The sequence below is a fragment of the Salvelinus alpinus genome, chromosome 31 (genome assembly GCF_045679555.1).
Source record: "Salvelinus alpinus chromosome 31, SLU_Salpinus.1, whole genome shotgun sequence".
Classification (NCBI taxonomy): Eukaryota; Metazoa; Chordata; class Actinopteri; order Salmoniformes; family Salmonidae; genus Salvelinus; species Salvelinus alpinus.
The window spans coordinates 17,924,738-17,952,005 of NC_092116.1; the positions used below are offsets into that span (position 1 = coordinate 17,924,738).

General features: G+C 47.3%; 1 protein-coding gene and 3 non-coding genes across 6 annotated transcripts; all 4 read left to right on the top strand.

The window, feature by feature from the left end:
- The first annotated feature begins 64 nt into the window (after positions 1 to 64).
- LOC139561054 (apoptotic chromatin condensation inducer in the nucleus-like) lies at positions 65 to 27,260 on the top strand. 3 transcript variants are annotated; one of them, XM_071377853.1, is made up of 16 exons: positions 65 to 234; positions 1,661 to 1,726; positions 2,056 to 2,167; positions 4,183 to 4,274; positions 4,417 to 6,450; positions 6,904 to 6,980; positions 15,262 to 15,400; positions 21,968 to 22,013; positions 22,170 to 22,306; positions 22,464 to 22,613; positions 22,983 to 23,151; positions 24,064 to 24,317; positions 24,519 to 24,626; positions 25,005 to 25,365; positions 25,568 to 25,656; positions 25,742 to 27,260. In XM_071377853.1, the coding sequence occupies exons 1-16, from the start codon at positions 100 to 102 to the stop codon at positions 26,111 to 26,113; spliced, it is 4,341 nt and encodes a 1,446-aa protein (XP_071233954.1). In that variant the 5' UTR covers positions 65 to 99; the 3' UTR covers positions 26,114 to 27,260. The 3 variants fall into 3 exon arrangements, with proteins under 3 accessions (XP_071233954.1, XP_071233957.1, XP_071233956.1); XM_071377856.1 differs by having other exon boundaries at positions 22,173 to 22,306; XM_071377855.1 differs by having other exon boundaries at positions 4,186 to 4,274.
- Positions 1,444 to 1,560, top strand: LOC139561936 (small nucleolar RNA U6-53/MBII-28). The gene has a single exon (XR_011672255.1). It is a non-coding gene; the product is annotated as a small nucleolar RNA U6-53/MBII-28 (small nucleolar RNA).
- LOC139561934 (small nucleolar RNA U6-53/MBII-28) lies at positions 2,558 to 2,676 on the top strand. The gene has a single exon (XR_011672253.1). It is a non-coding gene; the product is annotated as a small nucleolar RNA U6-53/MBII-28 (small nucleolar RNA).
- LOC139561935 (small nucleolar RNA U6-53/MBII-28) lies at positions 6,546 to 6,664 on the top strand. The gene has a single exon (XR_011672254.1). It is a non-coding gene; the product is annotated as a small nucleolar RNA U6-53/MBII-28 (small nucleolar RNA).
- Positions 27,261 to 27,268: the final 8 nt, after the last annotated feature.

Here is a 27,268-nt window from a genome sequence, read left to right on the forward strand (position 1 = left end):
CCTCCGGAGACTGCCGAACTGTGACGTTGGCGGGGAGTCGGAGGACGTAGCGACGCCTGTTGGAGCTCCTGTGAGTCGACAGAGCGACAGGAAAGCAAAATGGCGGATGAAGATGTTACGCTGGATGGTAAATCGCTACAATCGCTCCGTGTGGCGGATTTGAAAGCCGCTTTGGAGCATCGACACCTCCCTAAAAGCGGGGCGAAAAATGCGCTCATTAAACGACTGAAAGGGGTAAGTTTGGCGCCGGTTATTGCTTCTACCGACGAGCTGGTCAAGTTAAGCAGGAGGCGAGAGTGAATTATAGGCCGTGTTCCGGTGGTTCGGGTGCGGGAATCATAATATTAGGCACGCGTGCGGAGGATTTCAGGTCTGGCAAATTATCCATCGGTGTGTTAAAATACTTCGAACCAATTGTATAATTGTCTTTTGTGGTGCAGCACACTTCAAAGTTGAGATGTGTTGCACGGACCGATCTGAAGGCCCAATCGGAGTGTGTGCTAGCGAACTAACTAGCAGCAGTCCCTCTGTCGTCGGGCCCGCGCTCTGTGTGAGTGAGAGGAAAAGGGGGCCGGGTGATTGGGTACGCGCCTGCCCATATGCGCTGTTTATAGGAACATTAGCTCGGTAGCTAGCTTAGTAAGGCAAGCATATTTTAGATAATTAACATATAGTTGCTTGTCTTTTTCTCTTCAATTAGCTAGCTATATTATTTAACGAAGTAAAATTTTCCTTAACACTACCACCAGTGAAAAACATTAGGTTTCAGTAAACTACTGTTAGTGCTGAATATTAATTTAGACACCATCATTAGAAAAATACTTTTCCCAATTGCATTATAATTGCCTCATAAGTGTCTTAACTTAGAATTGCACACAATGCTCAGCAATCACAAATAATGTCATACATTATAACGACCCGTTTTTCAATCAGCCATGCAGTTTCCTATGCTTGTATTATGGGCAATATCCTGTGTAAAAATGGGCTATTCTTCCGCATTTCCAATAGAATGCAAGCTGAAGGTTTGCAAATGTCAGTGGAAGGGCGATCGAAACTGTTTGGCACTAGAAACTCAATGACCCAAGTCGATTTGGATTTACCTATCCCAATGATGCCCCTCCTATGTAACAGACCAACGATCCATTTCGCTTCTACGTTCCCTATTTAGCCTATATAGAATTAAAACGGGTCTGTTCATTAGAAGAGAAGCTCCAGAGGGCAGGACAGAGAGAGTGTTTCAGAAACCCTGCTCCTGACCACTATGACGAAGTTTTGGGCATCATTTGCAGCTGGAGTTGGAATGGGAACAAGGGCTTGTTGTCCTGTTTAGGATGCTACAAAATTGGTGACTGATTTTATGTATGTGCCTCCAATAATTTGGTTGGTTTTGCTACAATGTAAATGTTAAATGTTTAGTACTGTCTGTATTGCTTTTTTCTTTCCCTCCTATGATGATCCCGCCATGCTAATATTGATGCACCAGACTGACAGTGTGTCTCTGGGTGCAAGTGAGTTAAACTCACTTTTGCATACTGACTGGGTCAGTGTGTGCTGAGGAGAATAAACCAATAGCTCTTATTAGCCTGCATTGTGAAAATACAACAGCATGGTTATGTTTGTGTTTTATGTGTTTTAACCAGTAGTTTGCTCGCTGTTTTAGGCTCTGATGTTGGAAAATGTTAAGAAGACTTCCACTTCCCACATTGGGCTCCAGCCCAACTCCCAGGTAAGAGACCAAGCAATACACTATTGTTTGTAGAGTCGGTACTAGATGTAGAGACAATATTACGGAGGTTACCTGATTTAATTGTCAGTCATCTGTGTGTTTCAGACCAGATATGTATATATATATTTTTTTACCTTCAAATGAATTAGAAAATATTTCAACCTGTATCGTTCAATGCACAAAGGTGATCATTTTACCCCCTCCTCCTGATTGTGTCTATCATTTTAGGTTGTGGTGAAGGTGAGTCCTGTATCATTAAAACACACAGGTAGCCTAGTCTTTCCCTTCCCGACTTTCTAATGTTGTGTTTATGTCCCCTGTGTGTTCAGATTGGGGAGGAGATGAGCCAGAACAGCTTCATAAAGCAGTACCTGGCTCAGCAGCAGGAGCTCCTCCGCCACAGGCTGGAGAGAGAGGCCCGGGAGGCGGCAGAGGCCGATGGTAAGACACACACAACCAGGCTCTAATATCCACACTAGCACACTACTTAACTTAGAATGCTAGTGTTGAGTGGACATTGGAACATAGCAGTCTGTTCCAATATACACACTGAAGCAAGGTTTTGGGCATGCATTGTAAGTGGTATGTGAGTTTGGACATAGAGTGCAGACTTGAACTACATCTGAACAATGTACAATGGCCCTATAGCTTAGTGCAGTTAACAGCTGTAGAGTGATACCAGTGAATGAATGGAGGGCAGTTAGCTTAGTGCCATTCACATCTGCATATAAACAGTGGCCTTATAGCTGAGTGCACTTGTCATCTGCATATATGGATAGTGGGTCCATCTCAGGCCTCTTGCACCATGTAATGTTCCCAAGTCCTTATTGTCTCCGATGATGATCCCGCCATGCTAATACTGATGCACCAGACAGACAGTGTGTCTCTCTGGGTGCAAGTGAGTTAAACTCACCTTCTCATACTGACTGGGTCAGTGTGGGCTGAGGAGAACTACTAGGAATAAACCACAGTATCCACTTTAATATATTTATTATTTTATCCGAAGGTGTACTAACAACTTGTCTTTATTTATTTTAACCTTTATTTAACTAGACAAGTCAGTTAAGAACAAATTATAATTTACAATGACGGCCTACCAAGAGGCAAAAGGCCTCCTGCGGGGATGGGGGCTGGGATTAAAAATGGAGGACAAAACACACATCACGATGAGACATCACAACACTACATAAAGAGAGACATAATACCCTGACTACACCGCTCGCGTCGCATGTGCTGCAAAATAAATTTAGAAATCTATATTATTCAATTATTGCACCCACACTGCTCGCGAGCGTCTGCGTTGCCAAGGGCTAAAATAGAAGTCAGTTCTATTTGTGACGCAGATCGCGCTGCAAGTCCTGCCTCTCCCATCTCCTCATTGGTTTATAGAAGCGGATACCCACGTGCCATCTCCTCATTGGTTATAACCACGTGGGTGATTGACAGACGAACTGTGTTGTCGGTCGTCGTGGTAATACTATGAAAGTTTAGATGCCAATCACCATATAAGTTCAAAGATGAAAAAGCCTGGAAGGAGGAGAGATGACTAGAAACGATTTGGTTGACCGTTTTATGTGTGGATTAATTGTCGGAGTAGTGGACCTTGTGCATTTCAGGTAAAATTACAACGTTTATATCCCAGGACAAATTAGCTCGCAACAGCAAGCTAGCTTAATAGGACAAATTAGCTAGCAACAGCAAGCTAGCTTAATAGGACAAATTAGCTAGCAAGTGCAAGCTAGGTAGCTAAATTGCCATAAATGTTTAATGCTTTTGGACCTGTCCCCAAATTAATGTAATTGGTTCAGAGTTTGTTTTGATATTTTAACCTGCGTGTCGTAATCGCGTTTGGTGTGGGGGGACAAAATACATTTATGCACGATGGCGCACATCTGGTTTGGATTCCGTGTAAGATAACACATCATGGCAGCAACACAACATGACAACATGGTACAAACATTGTTAGGCACAGACAACAGCACAAAGGGAAACAAGTAAAGACGACAATGTATCACATGAAGCAGCCACAAGTGTCTGTAAGAGTGTCCATGATTTTTATTTATTTTACTAGGCAAGTCAGTTAAGTCCAAATTCTTATTTACAATGACGGCCAAACTCTAACCAGGGAGATGCTGGGCCTATTGTGCACCGCCCTATGGGACTCCCAATCACGACCGGTTGTGATACAGCCCAGGATCGAACCAGGGTCTGTAGCACTGAGATGCAGTGCCTTAAACCGCTGCGCCACTCGGGAGCCCCCCGATTGAGTCTTTGAATGTAGAGATGGAGATAAAGCTATTCAGTTTAAATGATTTGTATATACCAGGTTATTTTTGATATGTTGAGTGAGCAGTCTTTCTTGTTCTCTCCATTCTCAATTGAGTTGTAGTGCAGAGTCTGCAGACATCCCAGTTCCAAACTCTGACTCCTAACGTCTAACCTCTGTTTCCTCTCAGCAGGGGAAACAGGCCCGGAGGAGGAGGAGGAGGAGGAGGACGACGACGACACAGAGCAGGACAACGACAGTGCTTCCTACCACCCTGACAAGGTCAGTAACACATACACAGCAGCAGAAGATGCTCAAAAGCCAATCACATTCGAACGGTCCAAGATATATTTATTCTCATATAATTTCTTGTTCATATCAGGCTAGCTAACAGTCTCAATTTCTCTCTCTCTCTTTACTTCAGCATCGCCCCATACCCTCCCAGCCCCCACTGACCCGGGCTGAGGAAGAGGAAGGAGTTGGAGGAGGGCCAATGATGATGGGGCAAGGAATGATGTCTCGCAGACCACACTTTGTCCCAGGCTCCGTGCCCCAGGAATCCCCTGACGCCCCTGGATCCTGGATGCAGCAGCGTCTCTCACTCCACACTGGCCTCTGCCACGAGGAGCCCACCACCCCCTCACCGCCCCGCGCTGTGGCCTCCCTGTCTGTGCGTGTCCTGGGGGACCCAGAGCGCCAAGGCCTGCCACCCTCCATGCCCCCCCGCATCCAGGCCCAGGAGAATGAAGGCACCGCCCCGGCGGATGACGACCGACCCGCCCACTATGTGCTCCACCTCAGCCGCTCCGCTCGGGCAGCAGCTAGCGCCGGGGGTAACCGCGTCCAGGAAGACAGCGATGATGATGACAGCAGTGAGGAGGACGAAGATGAGTGGGGACCTGCGGCGGGGGCAAGGAGAGGGGTCGGTGGCGGAGGAAGAGGAGGACGTTCCCCTCCTCGGCCCCAGCAGCCTTCCCCCAGCGTCCCAGTGGGCCGAGAGAGGTCCAGACGCAAGCTCCAGCCTCCGCAACACATCCCACCTCAGCAGGTAGTACACCAGCCCCCCATGCAGCTCCGCCAGCCCACCCCGCCCCCCTCTCCACCCCCAGAGCTCTCCTTTCCCCTCCCCGACACCCCCAAGCAGAGCCCGCCCGACATGGATGAGGAGCCAGAAGGAGCAGGGGCTGGGGTAGCCGTCCACTCCCCTCCAGGTGGCCTCCAGAGGCAGGACTCCGACTCCAGCTCCCGCTCCAGCAGCCCAGAGCCCCTGGCCCAGCGGCGGCCTGGACCCCTCTCCCTGCTCGCCCGCAAGATGGCTTCCGAGGGAGCGTTCGGGAAGAGAGGTGAGGGTGCCTCAGACGGCCAGACAGGTGGTGGGGAGTCGTCCAGACCAGGAGATGGCAGTAGCAGCGTCCCAGAAGCAGGACCGGGGGTTGGGGTAGTCCTGTTCCGTGGGGCTGCTATCACCCACATCGGCGGCAGCAATGCAGCGCACTCCGGAACTGTCCCTGTACCTGAGGTCCCTGCACCAGTGCCTATGTTTGGATCTGGAGCCCAGTTCCATCCTCTCTCTCTGGTGTCTGGAGCAGCTGTCCCCAGCATCACCCTCACCGCGGAGCCCCAGGGTCCATCTGGAGAGACGGCACAGAAGAGGACGGAGAAAGAAAAGAAGCAGGTGGAGGAGAGGGAGATGAAGCAAGTGGAGAAACAGGAAGAGAGTGAGAGTTGCCTGCCGCCATGGAAGCACGGACGTGACGTGACGTCTGTGTCCTCGCAGTTTGGGTCTGGGGGGTCAGAGGTGCCTGCGGTGCACCAGGGGGACAGCCCGAAGAAGTCACCCTTCGGCAGGGACGAACCCCTCTCCTCCCCTCCCGGCTCAACCGCCTGCCTGCCTGCTCTCGCCCCCAAGAAGCCCCGCATGTTCTCCGACACCTCATCCGGCTCCATGGCATCCCCTCCCAAACTTGAACAGCAGGGGTCTGTGGTGGTGACCACCCCAGGGGAACCCCCCCTCAAACAGGAAGTCCTCGTCTCAGGGGCCCAGCAGTACACAGACAACACCATAGAGGTCACCTCACCGAACAAGGCGTCCGCGGAAAAGCTTGGATGGAAAACTGGGGGAGACATTGTAAAGACGGAGAAGGAGAGTGACAGCCAGGCAGAAAAGGCGACACCGAAAGCCGCCGGCGAGACTAGGAGAAGAGGACCTGAAGAGGCTGTTGAGGTTGAGCCCATGGGGCCTGTTCTGCCCCCCTCTTACCCAGGTAAGGGAGAAGAAGAGAAGAAGCGGAAGGAAGACGTGAGAAAAAAGGAAGAAGAGCGGTGCAGGCAGAGGAAGAGGGCGAGCGACAGGAGGTCATCCCCCTCCAGCGGCGGCGACTCTTCATCCTCCGACTCGGATTCTGGATCCTCTTCATCACGTTCCTCTGGCTCCACCTCCTCCCGGGACAAAAAAAAGGTTAGTGACTGGCTAATCCGGATGTCAATCAAATCTTTCTCTCTGCAATGACAAGCTGCCATCACCCTTCAGTACAGAGCAGTGTAGACGTTAGTCTCCGATGACGATCCCGCCATGCTAATACTGATGCACCAGACTGACAGTGTGTCTCTCTGGGTGCAAGTGAGTTAAACTCACCTTCTCATACTGACTGGGTCAGTGTGGGCTGAGGAGAATTAGTGAAAGATGCTTCACCACCTGTGACATGCTTCTTTATATTATGGAACATAATCATTTAACATACCAACCCCTCTTCCCTCATACAATCCCAGCAATCTTTCTCGACATGCTTTAATTTGATCATATAAAAAGGGGATTCTTTACTGCTACAGAAGTGGCTTCTTGCTTTTGTCTCTTAACACGGCGCATTAATATTTTGCCATATATTGTTTGCTCATTCTATTTGTTTCTCAGAAATCTGTCCCGGGAAAAGGAAGAGGGGATGAAAGGAGAAGACTGGGAAAAGGAGGAGAGAAGAAACAACCTTCCAGGTCAGCCATAATACCATTTGAGTTGCTCTCACAAGCGTTTCTGTTAGCTGTTGAAAAAATAAAATTGCCGCCTGTTGATGTAAATACGTTTGACCGGTCATGGTTAATTTGCGGCAATTTAATTCCACTAAATGATGCGTGTGTATATTGGTTATGTATCTGGGGCGGCAGGTAGCCTAGTGGTTAGAGCGTTGGACTAGTAACCGGAAGGTTGCAAGATCGAATCCCTGAGCTGACAAGGTAAAAATCTGTCGTTCTGCCCCTGAACAAGGCAGTTAAAACCACTGTTCCTAGGCCGTCATTGAAAATAAAAATTTGCCCTAAACGGACTTGCCTAGTTAAATGTAAAAAAAAAAGTCTTATTTATCACACGCACAGCATACAGATGCAGAGCCCTTTAGAAAAATATCTGCCAGCACTTGTATAAGCCCAAACATTACGCCACAATTCCAAATGCAATCACGTGTTCAAACGTTTTTTTGGCCACGATTAAAGAGGTAATATTCTTTATTTCTCAACTGGTAATTGAAGCTAACTTCCCGTTAGCCATTTAAATGCATAGGCAAGGAAGGCAGGCTTCATCAGTGTGTCACACACCACTTTGTAATGAGCTGGAGGCAGTATGCATTTTGAAAGCATTTAGCTGCTTGTTTGAAACCTGAACATTTTACTACATATGAGGCATGTTTTACCTTGCTTCAAAGTAGCTGAGGCAAAATCCGACGCTATCCGTGGAGGCAATTATTTCATAAAGACTTCCAAATGCCATTGAAACCAGTAGCCTATTTGTCCGTTAAAGCCTCCTGCCTTGTGAACTTTGCTGCGCTAATAATGTTAAGAAATAAGTTTATCAATTTTTTTTAAGCTAAACGTTCTGATCTGTTGCATCAGACTCATTGCCTTAAAAAAAAAGAATAATAAAATGTCTCCTAGGCCTACCAGTTGTATGAATTTGGGAGCACCGTGGGCGGACGCCCTAATCAGGTTACGCTCCCAATGCATATGGGTCTGAGAAATGTACCGGTAAATGAAAATGCTGCCGGTCAAATGTCCAGCGCCACATTTTCATAACAGAAACGCTGACACACACACTTCACAAAACAAACCCTTGGTGAGCTGCTAATATTTGCACACATACATTTTCTGATGCATTAGCGATTTGTACAGTGCCGTGAAAAGGTATTTAACCGCTTTCAGATTTGTGTGACTTATTTGTGTGTCTTGCTGCATGATCTAGCTGCTCTTCAGCTCACAGACAGATGTCCTGACATTCTCCTGTAGAATTCTGATACAGAGCAGAATTCATGGTTCCTTCTATTAATGCAAGTCATCCAGGTCCTGAGGCAGCAAAGCATCCCCCACACCATCACACCACCACCATGCTTGACTGTTGGTATAAGGTTCTTACTGTGGAATGCAGTGTTTGGTTTTCGCCAGACATAATGGGACCCATCTCGTCCAAAAAGTTTATGCAAGTTTGCCAAAAAGCACCTGGAAGAACCTGGATGACTCCTGGAAGAATGTTCTATGGGCAGATGAGTCAAAAGTATACATTTTTGGATGATGTCCCATTATTGCTTTTTCAAGAAATTATTTCTGAAGGAATTTGCCTGGAGGTTTTTATTCTAGGCGTAAAGCTATTTCAACATGTCCAGGCAATAACAGGCTACACTGACAACTTGAGTTTGGCAGTGTTAGCGTCATTGGAATTGAGGAAGTGTGATCCTAATCATTATTTTCTCAATCTGCAGTAGACGTCCTACATGCCCCCCAGCTTGCTGTGCGCTAAACCCTGTACTTGCACTTGAGATGCATTTTAAGGCTATGGATGAGAAAGTGAACTTGTCATTTCTGAAAATGTAGTTTAGTTGGAGGCCTGCTTTGCGATCTATGAACAAACAGCAAGGGTTGCATTAGTAGACACTTTTTTACTGACACATTTGGCAATGTTCAATTCATTGACAACGTATAAACAAAGGCATTCACTAAAAGTTGACACATGTAGGCTCTTTATGGGCTATGAGCAGCACTTCGTTTTAAGCATCAATTGATCGATTCAGTTAGGACTATTTTCATTCTCAAACCGCCAGGCACACCTGTCAAATTCAGCCATTTCTCTCAAAACACAGCGATGTCGATCCGCACTAGATTAGTAATATAAGAGGACCGTGGACTTGTTTTTTGATTTTTTTGCGGCTTGAATTATTACTGTAAAATGACGGACTTAATGATGGATATGTTGATTTGTGCTCTTGCACATAATTCCATAACCCGATCTCCCCCAGTAAAACTAATCCCGTGTGAATAAGACTTTACACACAGGTGTTCAGAGCACGCTAGATACAGTACATTAGGAAAGTATTCAGACCTAAACTTTTTCCACATTTTAAGTTACAGCCTTATTCTAAAATTTATTAAATCGCTTTTCCCCCCCACAATCTACAAACAATACCCCATAATGACAAAGCAAAAACAGGTTTATAGAATATGTTGCACATTGATTACAAATAAACTGAAAGGACATTTACATAAGTATTCATATTTACTCAGTACTTTTGTTGAAGCACCTTTGGCAGTGATTACAGCCTTGAGTCTTCTTGGGTATGACACTACAAGCTTGGTACACCTATATTTGGAGTTTCTCCCATTCTTCTCTGCAGATCCTTTCAAGCTCTGTCAGGTTGGATGGGGAGCGTCACTGCACAGCTATTTTCAGGTCGCTCCAAAGATGTTCAGGTCTGGACTCTGGCTAGGCCACTCAAGGACATTCAGAGACTTGTCCGGAAGCCACTCCTGCGTTGTCTTGGTTGTGTGCTTAGGGTCGTTGTCCTGTTGGAAGGTGAACCCAGTCTGAGGTCCTGAGCTTTGCTCCATTCATCTTTCCCTCGATCCTGACTAGTCTCCCAGTCCCTGCCGCTGAAAAACATCCCCACAGCATGATGCTGCCACCACCATGTTTCACCTTAGGGATGGTGCCAGGTTTCCTCCAGATGTGATGCTTGGCATTCAGGCCAAAGAGTTCAATCTTGGTTTTATCAGACCAGAGAATCTTGTTTCTCGTGATCTGAGAGTCCTTTAGGTGCCTTTTGGCAAACTCCAAGTGGGCTTTCATGTGCCTTCTACTGAGGAGTGGCTTCCGTCCAGCCACTCTACCATAAAGGCCTGATTGGTGGAGAGCTGCAGAGATGGCTGTCCTTCTGGAAGGTTATCCCATCTCCACAGAGTGACCATCGGGTTCTTGGTCACCTCCATTACCATGGCCTTTCTCCCCCCGATTGCTCAGTTTGCCCGGGCGGCGAGCTCTTGGAAGAGTCTTAGTGGTTCCAAACTTCTTCCATTTAAGAATGATGGAGGCCACTGTGTTCTTGGGGACCTTCAATGCCACAAATGTTTTGATACCCTTCCTCAGATCAGTGCCTCATCACAATCCTGTCTCAAAGTTCTACAGACAACTCCTTCAACCTCATGGCTTGGTTTTTGCTCTGACGTGCACTGCCAACTGTGAGACATTATCTAGACAGGTTTGTGCCTTTCCAAATCGTGCCCAATCAATTTATTTTACCACAGGTGGACTCCAATCAAGTTTTAGAAACATCAAGGATGATCAATGGAAACAGGATGCACCTGAGCTCAATTTTGAGTCTCATAGCAAAGGGTCTGAATACTTATTTAACTAAGGTATGTTTTCTTATAAATTAGCAAAAGTTCCTAAAAACCTGTTTTCACCTTATGTTGGGGTATTGTGTGAAGATTGAGTTAAAAAAATAGAATAAGACTAACTTAACAAAATGTGGAAAAAGTCAAGGTCTGAATAGTTTCCGTATGGACTGTAGCTAATTAACACAGGTGATTCCGTCTGTCTTCCGTTAACAAGAGCCGTAACATGGAGATATGGGCGTTTGGGAACCCTAACCCTATAAAGGTGCAAAAGCCAGTGCAAAATACACCTACATGTACGCCCGGGCCAACATTAATAGAACCCCCCCTCTATCATCCCTGCCTCAGTTGTCTGTAATGTTTCTTTGGAATGTAACATGTTTAACACTTGCTTCTGGGCCCGGTTTCCTTAAAGCTTCCTAAGGCTAAGTCATCGTGAGAACCTTCATAGGAGCATTGTTACATTTCCAAACGGTTTCCCAAAACCAATGTTATTAATGTCGCACTTGAACCTGCTCGTAATCTAACGCCTAACTCAGACCACTCGTTGAACAGCTAAGTGCGACGTTAGATGTATTTTTGCCCTCCCCGCGTCACTTTATACACATCTCTGCTAAACTTAGAGACATATAAACCATGTGATTCTATCTGACCGCTGATAACTTCAGATCAAAGTTGACTACAAATACAAAGTTGCCAATGTCTTTGCAATTTATACAAACAAGCGACATATGAAAATTGAGATGACCTGCATTAAAATAAACAGTACGGGCCCGGGGTAATCATAATGAAATACATTTAATGTTCAATTGAGTTCTATTTTGATTCTAATTTGTCTCTCTTTCATGTGTAGCCCAACATGTGTGCAATGATGTGCCAAATCAGTGATTTAGTGCATTTTGATTGGGTAAGCAATTAGAATAAGCCACCTCAATATTTGCAGCCATAGGTAGTGATCCGTCGTCAGTATTGTAAAATAATGGTTTGGTCAGATTTTAATGGAGAAAACTGATCCGATTTCAGTTCTCCCTTTCGATACTATAAGTATGGACACATGCTCCAACTTAGACTGTTCTCTCTGCGTGTTGTTTTGAGAAACGCATGTTACATCTTCGGCCGTTGTAGGAAAGATGCATCGTTTAAGCGCTCCTAAGCTCCATCACTATCGGGAAACCGGGCCCTGATCATTGATCTGTGGATGGATGATTGGACTCCAGGAGTGGATGGACGTCTCAAGGTAGCGATTGTGAGTTTAGATTATAATAAAAGCAGGAAGCACCATTAGAACATGTGTGAATGCAGATATATTTGATGTGTCTTGCCTTTGCCAGAAGATACCGACCCTACCCGTACGCTTGTTTACACTGGGGTCGGAACGCAATCATGATTACATTAAGACACTTTGGAGCCGGCGTAGGAAAACGTACCTCAATGCGGACTACTAGTTTTCCCGGAAAACTGCATTTTTTCACGTTGGGCCCTCAAGTGGGGCAGCGGTCTAAGGCACTGCATCTCAGTGCTAGAGGGGTCACTACAGACACCCTGGTTCGAATCTAGGCTGTATCACAACGGCTGTGATTGGGAGTCCCATAGGGCTGCGCACAATTGGCCCAGCATTGTCCGGGTTTGGCCGGTAAAGGCCGTGATTGTAAATAAGAATTTATTCTTAACCGACTTGCCTAGTTAAATAAACTCTTGCCTCATTATCATTAAGTTTTAAAGTCCATCTATGTCTTGGAGTATGTTTCATGGGTTTTGATGAATGACATGACACATGGATTTATTGGAAAGAAAATGTTAAGTGTTTATTCCATATAGAGATGACGCAATAAGTTGTCCAGAACACCACAATGTTTTAGTTTGATCCATTATAGCTACTCTACTACTGCCAAATGTCAAGTTGGTTGTTACAATATAGCGTCCCTTCACTTACCGACAGCATTGTGAACAGTCAAAATGCTTACTCGCGCGACTACTAGTTATAGAAAAGGTAGTGGTAGTCGTACTTCTTGTTAGTCGTTTGATGAGGCACCCTACAGCCGAAGAGACGGTTAGTGCAATCCGAGATTCTTGGGACGTCCCTTCCCTAAATGTAAACAAATAGTATCTATTATATTGATAAAATAGCAGGGTGACCGCTCTAACAATAGAAATACATGTCCTCAATTATTGAAGGCCTGGGAGATCGGGTGGGACTGTTCTAGCCAGTGAGGGCAGATACGCGTGTGAACAACAAGCACACAGCTGTCGTTTTTCTCAAAGTAGCCGGAATGCCATCCACTTACCAGTACATTTGTAACAGGCTAAAACATAACGAAACTTCTATACGATAAAAGGAAGCCTCACTTAAAATCGACACTGTTAGATCTAAGTACAACGTTGAGGGGAGTAAATCCTCCAGCTTCGTATTTTCCTTAACCCCTACAACAATAACTCGAACCATTTGAAATGTAAACTTCAGTGGGGTGACGTCAGAGCTGGAGGTCCCAAGGATCCCGGCTAGTTTCCCCTCTCGGCTCGCTATCCAATATGGCCGTCGTGTGTGTATTACTACTCTGATACCGTCGCAGTGCACAAACCCGGCAGCCGCATAAGGATTTCTCGTCCTCAATTTCAATCCGTGCCTGACTGGAGCAATCGATTGCGATAGAGCGTTAGGTGTCGGCGGTTCCAGCCAGACAATATGCTGTCGGAAGGGACCGAAAACGGGTAAGATGGAGAGCGAAAGGATAGGCATTACGTTGCTAGATTGGCTTCATCGGTAGTAGCTAAGGCGCTGCCAGTGCTGATTGTGTCATGTCTCAACCGCTCGTTCACCCTGCCCGCCTGGTGCCCTAATTAAATTATCGCGAAACTGTCGCCACATACGTTTTAACTGTCAGCGGTGGGCGTTTTAATTACTAGACTGACACGAAGTGTTACATTACATTCATGCGTCGTGCACGTGAGTGTCGCTCTCCGCGTCCACGTGGGGTGTGGATTTGTCGGACTCGGGTTGGGGGAAGGGGATGGGAGATACCGGGTAACTCTACAGTCACTCAAGTTTACTAGTACCAGAGAATCCATATACGCAGGTAAGTAAGTAATAAAACTGGTCGTGGCTGGATCAAACGCGTCATACTGAGAATCATGCAGAAGCTTTTAAGCTTATGAATTAAACAACGAATTACTTCCTCCTTGCTCTTGACTCGTCGTAACATGTGTCAGGTTATGCTGTGTGTGTGTGTGTGTGTGTGTGTGTGTGTGTGTGTACTAAAGCTCACCTACACTCTGTGAATCCAATGGATGTTTAGGGGACATTTTCTATCTGAATGTACACTACCTGTCTCGGTGCATGCACTTCAGTGTATAGATGTACTGCATGTCTCACTCTGTGTGAAGCCAGTGCAGACTGGCTGTCTTACTATATGAATCCAGTGTAGGTAACGACTGTCTCACTTGAGAGGTGGGTATGACTGATTCATTGTCCACCACCTCTGTCAGTCTTTTATGCTTCTTTTGTCAGGTTAGTTATTGCTGTGTAGAGGAGATGGTGTCAGACAGAGCCATGTATAAATATATGACTCTGGTGTCAGATTAAGTCGTGACGATGATAAAGAATACTGCTCATGATGTTAATGAGCAGGTGTCACCATGGGAGATCATTAATAGACACGACATCTGTTGGCAATTGTGGGTGTGTGTGCCCTTAAGGTGTGTCATAATTGTCCAACTGGCTAGGCTGTCTCTTGAGGGTACTACATGGACTACCAATGGTCAGTGTGGAGTAAGGGTTTAATTATATAAAGGAGGGGAAATGGGGGGCCTCTTTAGCAAAGAGGCAGTTTGGTCCCAACAAGCACATACTCTTAATGATCACATCGGGGACCGGGTGCTCCTCCACTTCTGCCCCACTGGGGTGGTGTTCTAGTTGACATCTGTCCCCTGGCCCCTCGTAGGCCTCAGATTGCAGGTGTGTGTTCGGAGAGCATAAGAGACGCGCGCAGAACAACGACTTCGCTTTTTTTTTGTGTGGAGGATGTGGAAGGCTTGAGGGGTCCGAATCGGTTATCAGTCAGTGACATTAGGATGACCCTGCAAGTGATCTCAATGTGTGTACGCGTGTGATCTTTGGTTAGACAGCCGTGCATGTCTTGGTTGGTCAATCAGTGTGTGTGACTGACCGTATGGGGAGTTTGTTTTGAGGAGTATTTGTGACCTCGTAGCTGGGTCGCTGGGTGTCAGTTGGCTGTATTCTGGTGTGAGTAAGTTATTTATAGTTGCACTGTCCCAGATAACTGGCCTCAACCAACCTTCCCTTCTCTCTCTGTTTCCTGTCTTCTTTCTTCTCTCGATCTGTCCTCTGTGTGTCTGACTCTCTTTACAAGAGGTAGACTCATCCATCTTATCTTCTCTGCTTTTTGATGAGGAACACAGTTCTGTTCCTTCCTACTAGATTTACTTTTTAGCTTTCATGGCTAATGGTTGTAGGTAGGATGAGACCGTTTCTTTGCCGTTGTTTGTTATCTATGTGTAGATAATTTACGATGCCGTTCTTTATTCAGGTCTTTGTATGATAATACATCTCTCTACTATCCTCATTCTCGCTCTCTCACTCCTCCTCGCGCTTTCTCTCTCCCCCCAGGGAGAAGAAACAGTCTTCCCTGTCGGAGCCGTCCGGCCCTGGCCCTATGGAGGTGGAGAGGCCAGACCCAGAGGGCTCCAGGGCCCCCCAGCCCACCCCCGAAGGGGACCCAGAGAACAGTGAGGGCCGCATGGAGGAGGTAAGGTCGCTGAGAGGGAGAGGTGGGGGTCTGGGAGCATGGGGATAACTGGGGGGGAGAGGAATGTTTCAGGAACTAACCCCCCTCGTCCAATGGCTTAGTCTGGTACAGTGTGTGTCCCAAATGCGACCCTATTCCCTACATAGTGCACGACCCTGTTTTGACCAGAGCCCATAGGGTGCACTATAGGGAATAGGATGCCATTGGGGACACAGCCCTGGTTTGAGACAGTTAAAACGTCCGTTGATGGATAGTTGCGGATGTTTCAGGTTAACAGTGAACCAACCTACTAACCCCCTTGTTACTATGGCTTCGTTTGATACAGTTCAAATACCCATAGGTAGAATCTTCTCTCCGCAAATGGGACTTAACAAACTAACCTAACCTCTCTGAGCTAAATGTCGATTAGATACTCACACATAGACATGCGACACACACGTTATTCTATATCATTCTATATCTGGAGGCTTTCATAGAGCAGTTACCTTAGAGACTTGACTGCAGGTGGTTCATCTCTAATGGGGTGTGAAATTAGACGTGACCTCCACACGGACTACATGCATGCTCCACATCGATGTTGTTGGGTCGTGTGTGAGAGGGTGTGTGTGTGAGAGAGAGGGCGAGTCAGGGTAATCTACAGTCACATTGCTCATTATTATCTCAAGATAAACTAATACTCACACACACGCACAGAAATATGCATTTAACATTTTCCAAATCCTCTAATGACCATACAGTCTCCTAATAGGCTGACCACACAGCTCGCGTCGTGTGCGCAAGCGTACCAAAATAAATTTAGAAATCCATGTTATTCAATTATTGCACCCACACTGCTCGCGCGCGCCAACGAGCATCTGCGTTGCCATGGGCTAAAATAGAAATCGGTTCTACTTCTGACGCAGATCGCGCTGCACGTCCTGCCTCTCCCATCTGCTCATTGGTTTGTAGAAGCAGGTACCCACGTGCCATCTCATTGGTTATACCCACGTGGGTGACTGATAGACGAACGAGTTCAGTGGCGGTAATGCAAGAGAAGAAAAGGCCTGGAAGGAAGAGAGATGACTAGAAATGATTTGGTAGACCGTTTTATGTGTGGATTAATTGTCGGAGTAGAGGACCTTGTGCATTTCAGGTAAAATAACAACTCAATGTTTATATCCAAGGACAAATTACCGAGCAACAGCAAGCTAGCTAAATAGGACAAATTAGCTAGCAAGTGCAAGCTAACTAGCTAAATTGCCATACATGTTTAATGCTTTTCGACCGGTCCCCAAATTAATATAATTGGTTCAGAGTTTGTTTTGATATTTTAACTTGCGTGTCGTGATCGCGTTTGGTGTAGGGGGACAAAATAAACGTATGCACGATGGCGCACGCACGCAGCCGGTTTGGCTATTTTGAAATGAGCTTAAACCTTCCTTCCCTTCTTGTTAGTCAGATCCAGTAGGGTAAACCAACAGTGTTCAGTGGCTGAACGGACCCCTCATTTTGATTGACCATAGTCCATTGAGAGAAATTCTGAGCATTCTGCGCTTTTACATATTTCTGATTATAAACTAATGTAATTAGTATTCAGCAAAGCAATTTCTTTTGAAATGGCTCACTCTCAGTGTGTGTGTGTGTGTGTGGGGGGGGGTGACCTCAGGGTTTGCATGAGTAATAGCCCCTGACAGTGTGCAGGGAGAGATGCATCAAATCTCTCTTTTCTGCTTTCCCTCCTTTTCTCTCTACTTCTGTCCTGACTCTCTCTCTCTCTCTCTCTCTCTCTCTCTCTCTCTCTCTCTCTCTCTCTCTCTCTCTCTCTCCTTTCTCTCTCTCTCTCTCCTGACTCACTCACTCTCTCTCTCCTTTCTCTCTCTCTCTCTCTCCTGACTCACTCACTCTCTTTCTCTCTCTCTCTCTCCTTTCTCTCTCTCTCTCTCCTGACTCACTCACTCTCTCTCTCTCTCTCTCTCCTGTCTCTCTCTCTCTCCTGTCTCTCTCTCTCTCCTGTCTCTCTCTCTCTCTCTCTCTCCTGTCTCTCTCTCTCTCTCTCTCCTGTCTCTCTCTCTCTCTCTCCTGACTCTCTCATTCTCATGATCTCTTTATTTCTTTTGGTGTGACTGCTGTTTTAAAACCCCATTGATTGCTTTGTTACGAAGGTGCCCATGCCTCTTCCATTGCCCTTAATGGTACCTGCGTACTACTGCTACCACCACCTCCTCCTCCTCTTCCTCCACTACTACTCCTACTCCTCCTGCCCCGCTATGCCCAAGCGCCTCGTCTGGACCTGAGCTAGGCCCCAGAGTGACCGCTACTACTACACCACACCTGGTATCACTGAGTTACCCTCAGAGACCCAAGGCCTCACCTCTAAGCCTCCAGCACAGAACCAGAGCCTGGCCCACCAAGGCCTCCCCTCTAAGCCTCCAGCACAGAACCAGAGCCTCCAGCACAGAACCAGAGCTTGGCCCACCAAGGCCTCCCCTCTAAGCCTTCAGCACAGAACCAGAGCTTGGCCCACCGAGGCCTCCCCTCTAAGCCTCCAGCACAGAACCAGAGCTTGGCCCACCAAGGCCTCCCCTCTAAGCCTCCAGCACAGAACCAGAGCTTGGCACACCGAGGCCTCCCCTCTAAGCCTCCAGCACAGAACCAGAGCCCACCAAGGCCTCCCCTCTAAGCCTGCAGCACTGATTCAGCCACAGAATCAGAGGCTGAGCCTCCCAATCCTCCCCAGAACCAAAGCCTCCCTCCAGCCCAGCCCTGAGCCAGCCACAGGGCCTGAGCCTGACCCACCAAAGCCCAGAGCTGAGCCAGCCAAAGAACCAGAGGTTGAACCAAAGCCACCCCTCACCTCCAGCCCAGTCGTTCACTGAGCCAGCCAAGCCAGCAGGAACACAATAACATCACACCAGAGGCTTTCTGTTGCCACAGCAACCAGCAACATAACCCTGGGGAGGGAATCCCACTCGCTGGACTGCCTGCTGAAGAGAGAGGGAGGGGGACGTTGTCTGCTGTCGTCGCCCTCCCGCCATTTTGTGGAGAAACTAAAGCGACAGCTACTCGCCACGCCCGCACCGAGAGAGCAGGAGCATGTTCTGCCAACCTGCAAGCATGAACGTGGAATACAGACTTATCACAGACACGATGACTTTCTGCTGTTTATCCTCGTTTCCATGCCAGTCTGCCCCCTACTGGTCGAGAGGACTGTAAACAGGCAGGTGCCTTTCTGCCTCATGGACTTGAATGAACAGGGCCCACCTACACACTGATGAGGCCCACCCAGATATCACCACGGCCTGATAATCTGAAAGGACACCAAATAGACATTCTCCTGTGCATCTCCCAGCTGTGTCTTTAATGTAGACACTCAAATGGATTATTGAAGTGGATTTAAAACATTATTTTGGACTTCATCTTTTTTTTCATAAAATACAACCTCTTGAGTGCAAGAAAATATGGAAATGTTTTGTTACAGGCCCTTTCATTGGCTCATTCCCTTGTTCCGAATGCTCCTATTGGCTTGGCCTGCCAGGCCAGGAGCCAACCTGGACCTTGATTGGCTGGTCAATCCTCATCATAGACTATTACAACCTTCTGGATCTGATTTGAACTTTTCACTTGCATCAAAGACAAAAGGACATCTTTTAGTAAAACTGATTGCAGTGCACACAGACTAAGTCATCAGTATGTGTGCTTATAGCCTACAAACTGAATTCACAGCTTTTTTTATTTAATTACATTTTTTTAACCTATAGAACATCTCCCTACGGCTTCCCTCCCACTGAACTTTGACCCTACACGAGTCGCTATGGATTTAAACTTTAATCTGTGATCTCATTGGACTATTGGTTATTACACAACCAGAGGTTTTTCAGTTGGAACTTTTCAAGTTTACAGGGCATGCAAGTTCTGTCATGGACATCAAGCTATCCGATTTGTTTATATTGGGACTTCCAAAGTTTTGGCCCCCTTCTACCAATATTAAACGACACACCATCGATTATTGAACCCCTTGCATAACAAGCAAAAGGCAAAATGACTATCAAGCAAAGCACCAGTCAAAAAAGTCCAAGGTTAAGATCACTTCCTGCCTGCCTGCTAATCACCATTCAAATAGAGTCCCGCCCTCACTCCTCTGCCTTCTCTGATTGGACCCTTGTTGCCTAGATACAGTACACACTGCCGTGCGGTTGAGCCATAGCCAAGCCAGTGAGGAATCAGGTGTCAATGGTACCAGGAAATGACTTGTCATTTTTCTCTCTATTTGAGATGTATATTTTTTGTATTTTTTTGTTTTACATCTGTTAAGAAAGGAAATGTCAGTTTCTTCTCAGGTCTTTTTGGTCGTTTACTTCTACGGCCGGAGGATTGACTTAATTTCACTATGTGTAACTCAGTACAGCTCCTTTTTTAAACTAACGATTACTGCACTTTCAATTTGATTGAAAACAAATCCTAATTTGATCTCCCAAGCTGATGTCTATCCTAAGTGTCTGCATACATTTCCTGCAGATCACCCTTCTTTATTTGAACCCTCCACTGTATTGGAACTGCAGTATCAGCCCAGACCTGTTCAGGTGTTTCTGGTCTGACAGACAAGGTCTCCAGCACCCACCCCTCTGCCTCTGTGACATCGAACACTGTCGCAACACAAACAGCCATTCGCTACATTACTTCCTGTAATATTTCATGTACATTTTCAGCCGCCAACACAGGCCTTTTGTAAAATGTAAAATGTAAGGACAACGACATGTAACTGCCCTAATGAAGTCGATACATGATTATAAACACTGCATCCACTTAGTAATGCCGGTCTCTGCTATAACACATACAGGAAGATGCGTTAACACAACGCCCGGTATCACTCCACTTGGAGCTGAACGGTATTAGTCAACGTCAGTCAGTCTTCTACTCAACCAGCTGAGGTCTCGGATCGGTGTAGCAGAGGAAAGCTAGTCGAGGCCTTAAATTAGACCCCTTCACGTCATCATTTCTATGTGTTCGGTTTGTACTCGGTGGGCACCACAGCAACACCACAGGATTATATTCCGTTAATTACCACCGTGTCTACAGGAACACACCAACACACACCAGTAGGAGTTGTCTAGTGATTAGCCTAGCTACACCCACAGTAACACAGTAGGAGTTGTCTAGTGATTAGCCTAGCTACCCCCACAGTAACACAGTAGGAGTTGTCTAGTGATTAACCTAGCTACCCCCACAGTAACACAGTAGGAGTTGTCTAGTGATTAGCCTAGCTACCCCCACAGTAACACAGTAGGAGTTGTCTAGTGATTAGCCTAGCTACCCCCACAGTAACACAGTAGGAGTTGTCTAGTGATTAGCCTAGCTACCCCCACAGTAACACAGTAGGAGTTGTCTAGTGATTAGCCTAGCTACCCCCACAGTAACACAGTAGGAGTTGTCTAGTGATTAGCCTAGCTACCCCCACAGTAACACAGTAGGAGTTGTCTAGTGATTAGCCTAGCTACCCCCACAGTAACACAGTAGGAGTTGTCTAGTGATTAGCCTAGCTACCCCCACAGTAACACAGTAGGAGTTGTCTAGTGATTAGCCTAGCTACCCCCACAGTAACACAGTAGGAGTTGTCTAGTGATTAGCCTAGCTACCCCCACAGTAACACAGTAGGAGTTGTCTAGTGATTAGCCTAGCTACCCCCACAGTAACACAGTAGGAGTTGTCTAGTGATTAGCCTAGCTACCCCCACAGTAACACAGTAGGAGTTATAGCTGACACACACAAGGAGGGGTGTACATTGGTTGTCTAGTGATTTCTTAGTGCTACAGCCACACCAACACACAGCAGGAGTATATTCAGTCCTTCTCTAGTGATTATCTTCCTGTGTTCTTTGAACGAAGGTGGAGGCGAACGTGTCTGGAGTCTCTCTGTATCGACCAAGCCCCCCCATCTTCTCCTTATGTGGTTTAATAGGAGCCTGTCAACCATTTCTCTCTGTACCCCCGCCTCTCCTCTGTCTGTACCCCCGCCTCTCCTCTGTCTGTCCCCCCACCTCTCCTCTGTCTATCCCCCCGCCTCTCCTCTGTCTATCCCCCCGCCTCTCCTCTGTCTATCCCCCCGCCTCTCCTCTGTCTATCCCCCCGCCTCTCCTGTCTGTCCCCCTGCCTCTCCTCTGTCTGTCCCACCGCCTCTCCTCTGTCTGTCCCCCCATCCTCTCCTCTGTCTATCCCCCCGCCTCTCCTCTGTCTATCCCCCCGCCTCTCCTCTGTCCCGCCTCTCCTCTCTCCCCGCCTCTCCTCTCTCTCTGTATCCCCGCCTCTCCTCTCTCTGTCTCCCCTCCCCTCTCTCTCTCTGTTTCCCCGCCTCTCCTCTCTCTCTCTCTCTGTCTCCCCGCCTCTCCTCTCTCTGTCTCCCCGCCTCTCCTCTCTCTCTCTCTGTCTCCTCTCTCTCTCTGTCTCCTCTCTCTCTCTCTGTGTCTCCCCGCATCTCCCCTCTCTCTCTGTCTCGCCGCCTCTCTTCTCTCTCCTCTCTCTGTTTAGTCCCATTATGTGGGTCTGATCTCTCCCCACACCCCTGGGGTATGTGTTATGTCCTCTGTCGTTCCAGAGTACCACTCCTAAAGCTTTGGCCACACGCAACATCTCTTTAACCAGTGAGTATTACTATTTTACCTTGTTACAGATTCTCACCTCAGTGAATAAGGAATTTCATGTCTTCAATCTGTAATTGACAATCAAAAAGGGTTAAAGTTCCCCCTCACGTTATCACCGTCATACAATCTGTGATACTAACCTGTTGTTTCTCCCAGCAGGCAGTAAGACGTCTCCAGAGGGAGCAGGAGAGGCAGAGTCTGGGACCGCCGCGGGGAGGAAGAGGAGGTGGGGATCCAGCACGGCCGTCACCACCAAGAAACCGTCCATCAGCATCACCACAGACTCTCTGAAGGTACTGGAGGGACACGCATTCTGACCACCCATTAACTTCTGGACAAACAGCATCACATGGAAAATGAATAAAAACACTACGTTTCACTTCAGAAAGAACATCAATTCAACGTTGCATTCAAAATGATTGTCCTTCTTTCGCTCACTCACCCCCCCAGTCTCTGATCCCAGACATCAAGCCCAGTCAGGAGGCTGTGATGGATCTCCACCCAGACGACAGCCAGCTGTCTGGGGACGAGGACACCTCCACCACCAGGGAGGACCAGGGCCTGGACAAAGACCTTAAGATCAGACGCACCGTCACACAGGTGGGGAGTACATGCATAAAGCCACTGTGTCTCACTCAGGACAAATGTAGACTTGAGCTGAGAGTCTGGTGTACTACTGCTACACCTGTCCTGCCTGTCCTGGAGGTGCTGCAGGGGGTCAGTTGGGTCACCTGTTTCGTAGGCTACTGGATCACACAGACATCTATGTAGCATTACTGGGCGGAGGACAGTTCAGTGTAATCTCAACCACCATGCAATCTCTTCAATGATCACCTTAATAGTATTTAGAGACATACTGGTAGACAACATGTAGATTTCAAATGGCTTGAGGTCATCCTACCACTGTGGTATTATTAGTATCGTCCTGCAATCCGCTGTAGTGATTAGTTCTCTCTCCTTCATTCACAGGTGGTCCCAGGTGAAAGCCATGAGAATGGCCAGGGAGAACGAGAGGAGGAAGAGGAGGAGAATAAACAGGAGCGTGAGAGGACACACAAAGAGAAGAGAAAGAACAGCTACTCAGAAGTAACCGTGGCGTCTCAGTCCTCCACAACACACGACGCCAACGCCAAGAAAGGTAACAAGCCACAGGGTTGGGGTCAATACCATTTAAATTCAGAAAGTAAAACCAATTCCAATTTGACATTTTCCTCATTGGAAAAACATTGAAGAGAATTGGAATTTCAGTGTATTTCTGAATTGACTGGAATTGAAATGGATTTGACACCAGCCCTGAATTACCACACAACAGTTCTGAAGTGTAACACAATCTCCCAAGCCTCTCGGGCAAATACTTTTGTATATATAGTGTATGTGGACACCCCTTCAAATGAGTGGATTTGGCTGTTTCAGCCACACCTGTTGCTGACGGGTGTATAAAAATCGAGCACACCGCCATGCAATCTCCATAGACAAACATTGGCAGTAGAATGGCCTTGCTGAAGAGCTCAGTGACATTCAATGTGGCACAGTCATAGGATGCCACCTTTCCAACAAATCAGTACGTCAAATTGCTGCCCTGCTAGAGCTGCCCCGGTCAACTGTAAGTGCTGTTATTGTGAAGTGGAAACGTCTAGGAGCAACAACGGCTCAGCCGCGAAGTGGTAGGCCATACAAGCTCAAAGCGCATGGCAACACTCACTACTGAGTTCCAAACTGCCTCTGGAAGCAACGTCAGCACTGTTCGTCGTGAGCTTCATGAAATGGGTTTCCATGGCCGAGCAGCTGCACACAAGCCTAAGATCACCATGTGCAATGCCAAGCGTCGGCTGGAGTGGTGTAAAGCTCAAAGCCGTTGGACTCTGGAGCAGTGGAAACACATTCTCTGGAGTGATGAATCACACTTTGACGAGCAGGTGTCCACATACTTTTGGTCGTGTAGTGTATGTGACAAACTTCTAACCACTTTTCTTTCCTAATTTCCCCCTTCTCTCTTTTTTTCCCCTTTTCATTTTCATTCTCTTTTCCTTCCTCTCGTTCTGTCCCTCAGTCACTCCCAGTGATACTCTGGTGCGTCGCTCCATCAGTCAGCAGAAGTCTGGTGTGTCTGTTACCATCGACGATCCGGTCCGCACAGACAAACTGCCCTCTCCGCCCCGAGGCAAAGTCTCCAACATCGTCCACGTCTGTAACCTGGTGCGACCTTTCACCCTGGGCCAGCTGAAGGAGCTGCTGAACAGGACAGGCTCTGTGGTGGAGGAGGGCTTCTGGATCGACAAGATCAAATCTCACTGCTACGTCACTGTGAGTAGCTCTCTCTCTCACCCGGTCTCTCTCGCTCTCTCTCATACCAGTTATCATTGTCTGTCTGAGAATCAAGTCTTGTCAGATCATTTATTCCCAGATGACTTAATTGAGCCCTGATGGCTTTGAAAGTCCACACCCACACCATTGTTTCTCAAAGAATTGTCCATTGTTTGTTGACCTGTCTCTCTCTCCCCCCAGTACTCCAGCACAGAGGACGCTGTGGCCACACGAGCTGCTCTGCACGGGGTGAAGTGGCCCCAGAGCAACCCTAAGGTCCTCAGTGTGGACTTCTGTGAGCAGAACGAGGTAATTCTACGAGTAGAGGGAACAACCGGATAGTACTAGTAAACACTAGGACCCCAGGAAGAGCCCTGATGAACTAAGAGCCCTGATGAATGGGTATCATTATAAACTAGCTTGGGAAAGAAATGGCTGGTGCTTCACTTAGGACTAAAGGAATATAGCCCAACAGAAGGAATACCTCGGTCTATGGTGTGTAGATCACGTGTATAAAGAGAGTAAATCATATATTTTAACACACATTAAACCAAACCCTTCCTCTCTTAACCATCCAAGAAAGTGTTGAGTAATGCAACACTGCTGCCCGTGTAAAAATGAACCTCTCCTCTCTTTCCCCCTATTTTCCTCTAATTCATCCTTCCCCTGGTTCTCTGCCTTCTCTAGCTGGACTTCCACAGAGGTCTGCTGACTGTGGACCCCAGAGAGGAGCACCGGCCCCAGCCTGCCGTGGGTCCTGGAGGTCCCAAAGTCCGACCAGGGGGGCTGCCCCCTCTGATGACTGAACGGGACGGGCGCTCGGACCGCGGGGCTGTCGGAGGGGTGCGGAACCAGTGGGCGGAGAGAGAGAGGGAGATGGAACGCCGGGAGAGGACCAGGGCGGAACGCGAGTGGGACCGGGACAAGGTGCGAGACTTCGGAGGCAAACCAGGAGAGGAGAGGGAGAGAGGGAGGAGATCTCGCTCCCTGGATAGAGAGAGGAGGCGAAAGGAGAGGGAAGGGAAGGAGAAGAAGACCGACAAAAAGGGTGAGTGAAGAGGGGGGTTTTAAGCCTTGCAGGAGCTCCTGCTGTCTGGTAGCACGTTAAAACAGACATTTGAAAGTATGTATTTTTACTACATCATGCTAGTGAACACCTCATAATGTCCTCGCTGTGTTCGTAGCCTATAGATATGATGTTCAGACGCTCACTCTTTTCCCCCGTCCTCCATTTTGACCTGTTCCAACAGATGAGCCTCCTGTCAAACTACTAGACGACCTCTTCAATAAGACCAAAGCAGCTCCCTGTATATACTGGCTTCCCCTCACTGAGGAACAGGTTTGAGACACACACACTTATCATAATGCAACAACTTGATAGGTGTGTGTGTGTTGTCATTAATTACCTTTGTTGGTATCTCCAGGCAAACCAGAGAGGGAAGGAACGGGAAGAGCGACAGAAAGAACGAGAGAGGAGGCGGAAAGAACAGCAGGAGGAGGAGGACAAGAAGCGAGAGGAGGAGAGGAAGGAGAGAATGAAAAGTAGAGAGGAGGGAGGAGCTGCGGTCAGCACTGGAGGTGGGAGTGTCCGGGGATCTGAGGGAGACAGGGACAGAGAGGGGGAGCGAGGGAGGGACAGAGAGGGGGAGCGAGGGAGGGACAGAGAGGGGGAGCGAGGGAAGGACGGGGACAAGAGGAAGGACATTGGTTTCAAACCCAAAGGTCCCGATGCTAAACCCTTGCCGGGGTTCCGACGCTCCCGTAGCCGTAGCAACCTCCGAGACAGACGCCGCTGAGCGGGGTGACGGAGAGACGGAGGCAGGGAGGGAGAAAAAAGGAAGGATGCAATCATGCGACACACAATTGGAACACCACAGAGAGAGAGCTAGTCCCCTTCCTTTCACCTTAAAACACTTCCATTATCTCCATGGTAACAGTCTGTTCCTCCTTACTAGTAAACTGTCCTTTAGGCCAGGGAGACTCCAGTTTAGAAAAGCACACCTCCTCACTCTGTAATGCTGTGTGTCTCACATTTACATGTATAAACTACCTGGTCACATGTTGATTGTTAGTGAAGTAAAAATGGCTGACTCCTAAATGGTACCCTATTTTCTGTATGCAGGCCCTCGTTGACAGTGTTGTACTATATAGGGAATGGATATGGTGCCATTTCAGACATTCTCTCTTCCTCCGTCGTCAGTCTGTCTGCCCACCTATTGGGTGTATGTGGGTCTTCCTCATACGAAGCAGTTGAAGCCTATGCTGAGCTCTGTAAATAGTCCTACATTTTAACCAGAGATGGAAACAAAGGGTGGAGATTTGGCTCCCTCTAGCTTATGTGCGCTGCACTCTTGAGGCTTGGAACGAAGTAATAATCCATTTAAAAATAGCAGACCAGCCTACAAAACAATTTTACTATTCCAAAATTCTCTGAAGTAATTTTTTTCTACTACCCGTACCAAGGCCCTTTGTAGGGTCATGTGAAGGTTATATTTTCTCCTTTTATGTTTTATGATGAATCTTGTTCATCTCAGCCTTTGATGGGTTTTGTGTTCTAGTGTGTGGTGGTCTGATATCCCTCTCCACACAATAAGGTTACAGCTGGTGATGTCATTACACTGAAATCACACTATGAAACTGTCCGTTTGCCATGTCAGATGGGTAGGGACATTTGTGTGGGGCGGGGGACTGATTTCATAGACGCACACTTGGCATGTATACTGTTATGGGTAGTTTGGGTGGGGAGGGGAACCAAAAGCACTGAGAGAATCCGTGTGGCACTGGAATAACATTTAGAACTGTCCCATTTGTCATTGGATGAGAGTAAAACTTAATTATCTACCGTTTTAATATTCATTTTATGATTTTAGTTTGAGACATTTATTTGGCTCATTTGTCTCCTGTAAGTGCTGAATGTACAAATTAAAATATATGCAAAGTTAAGTGTTGTG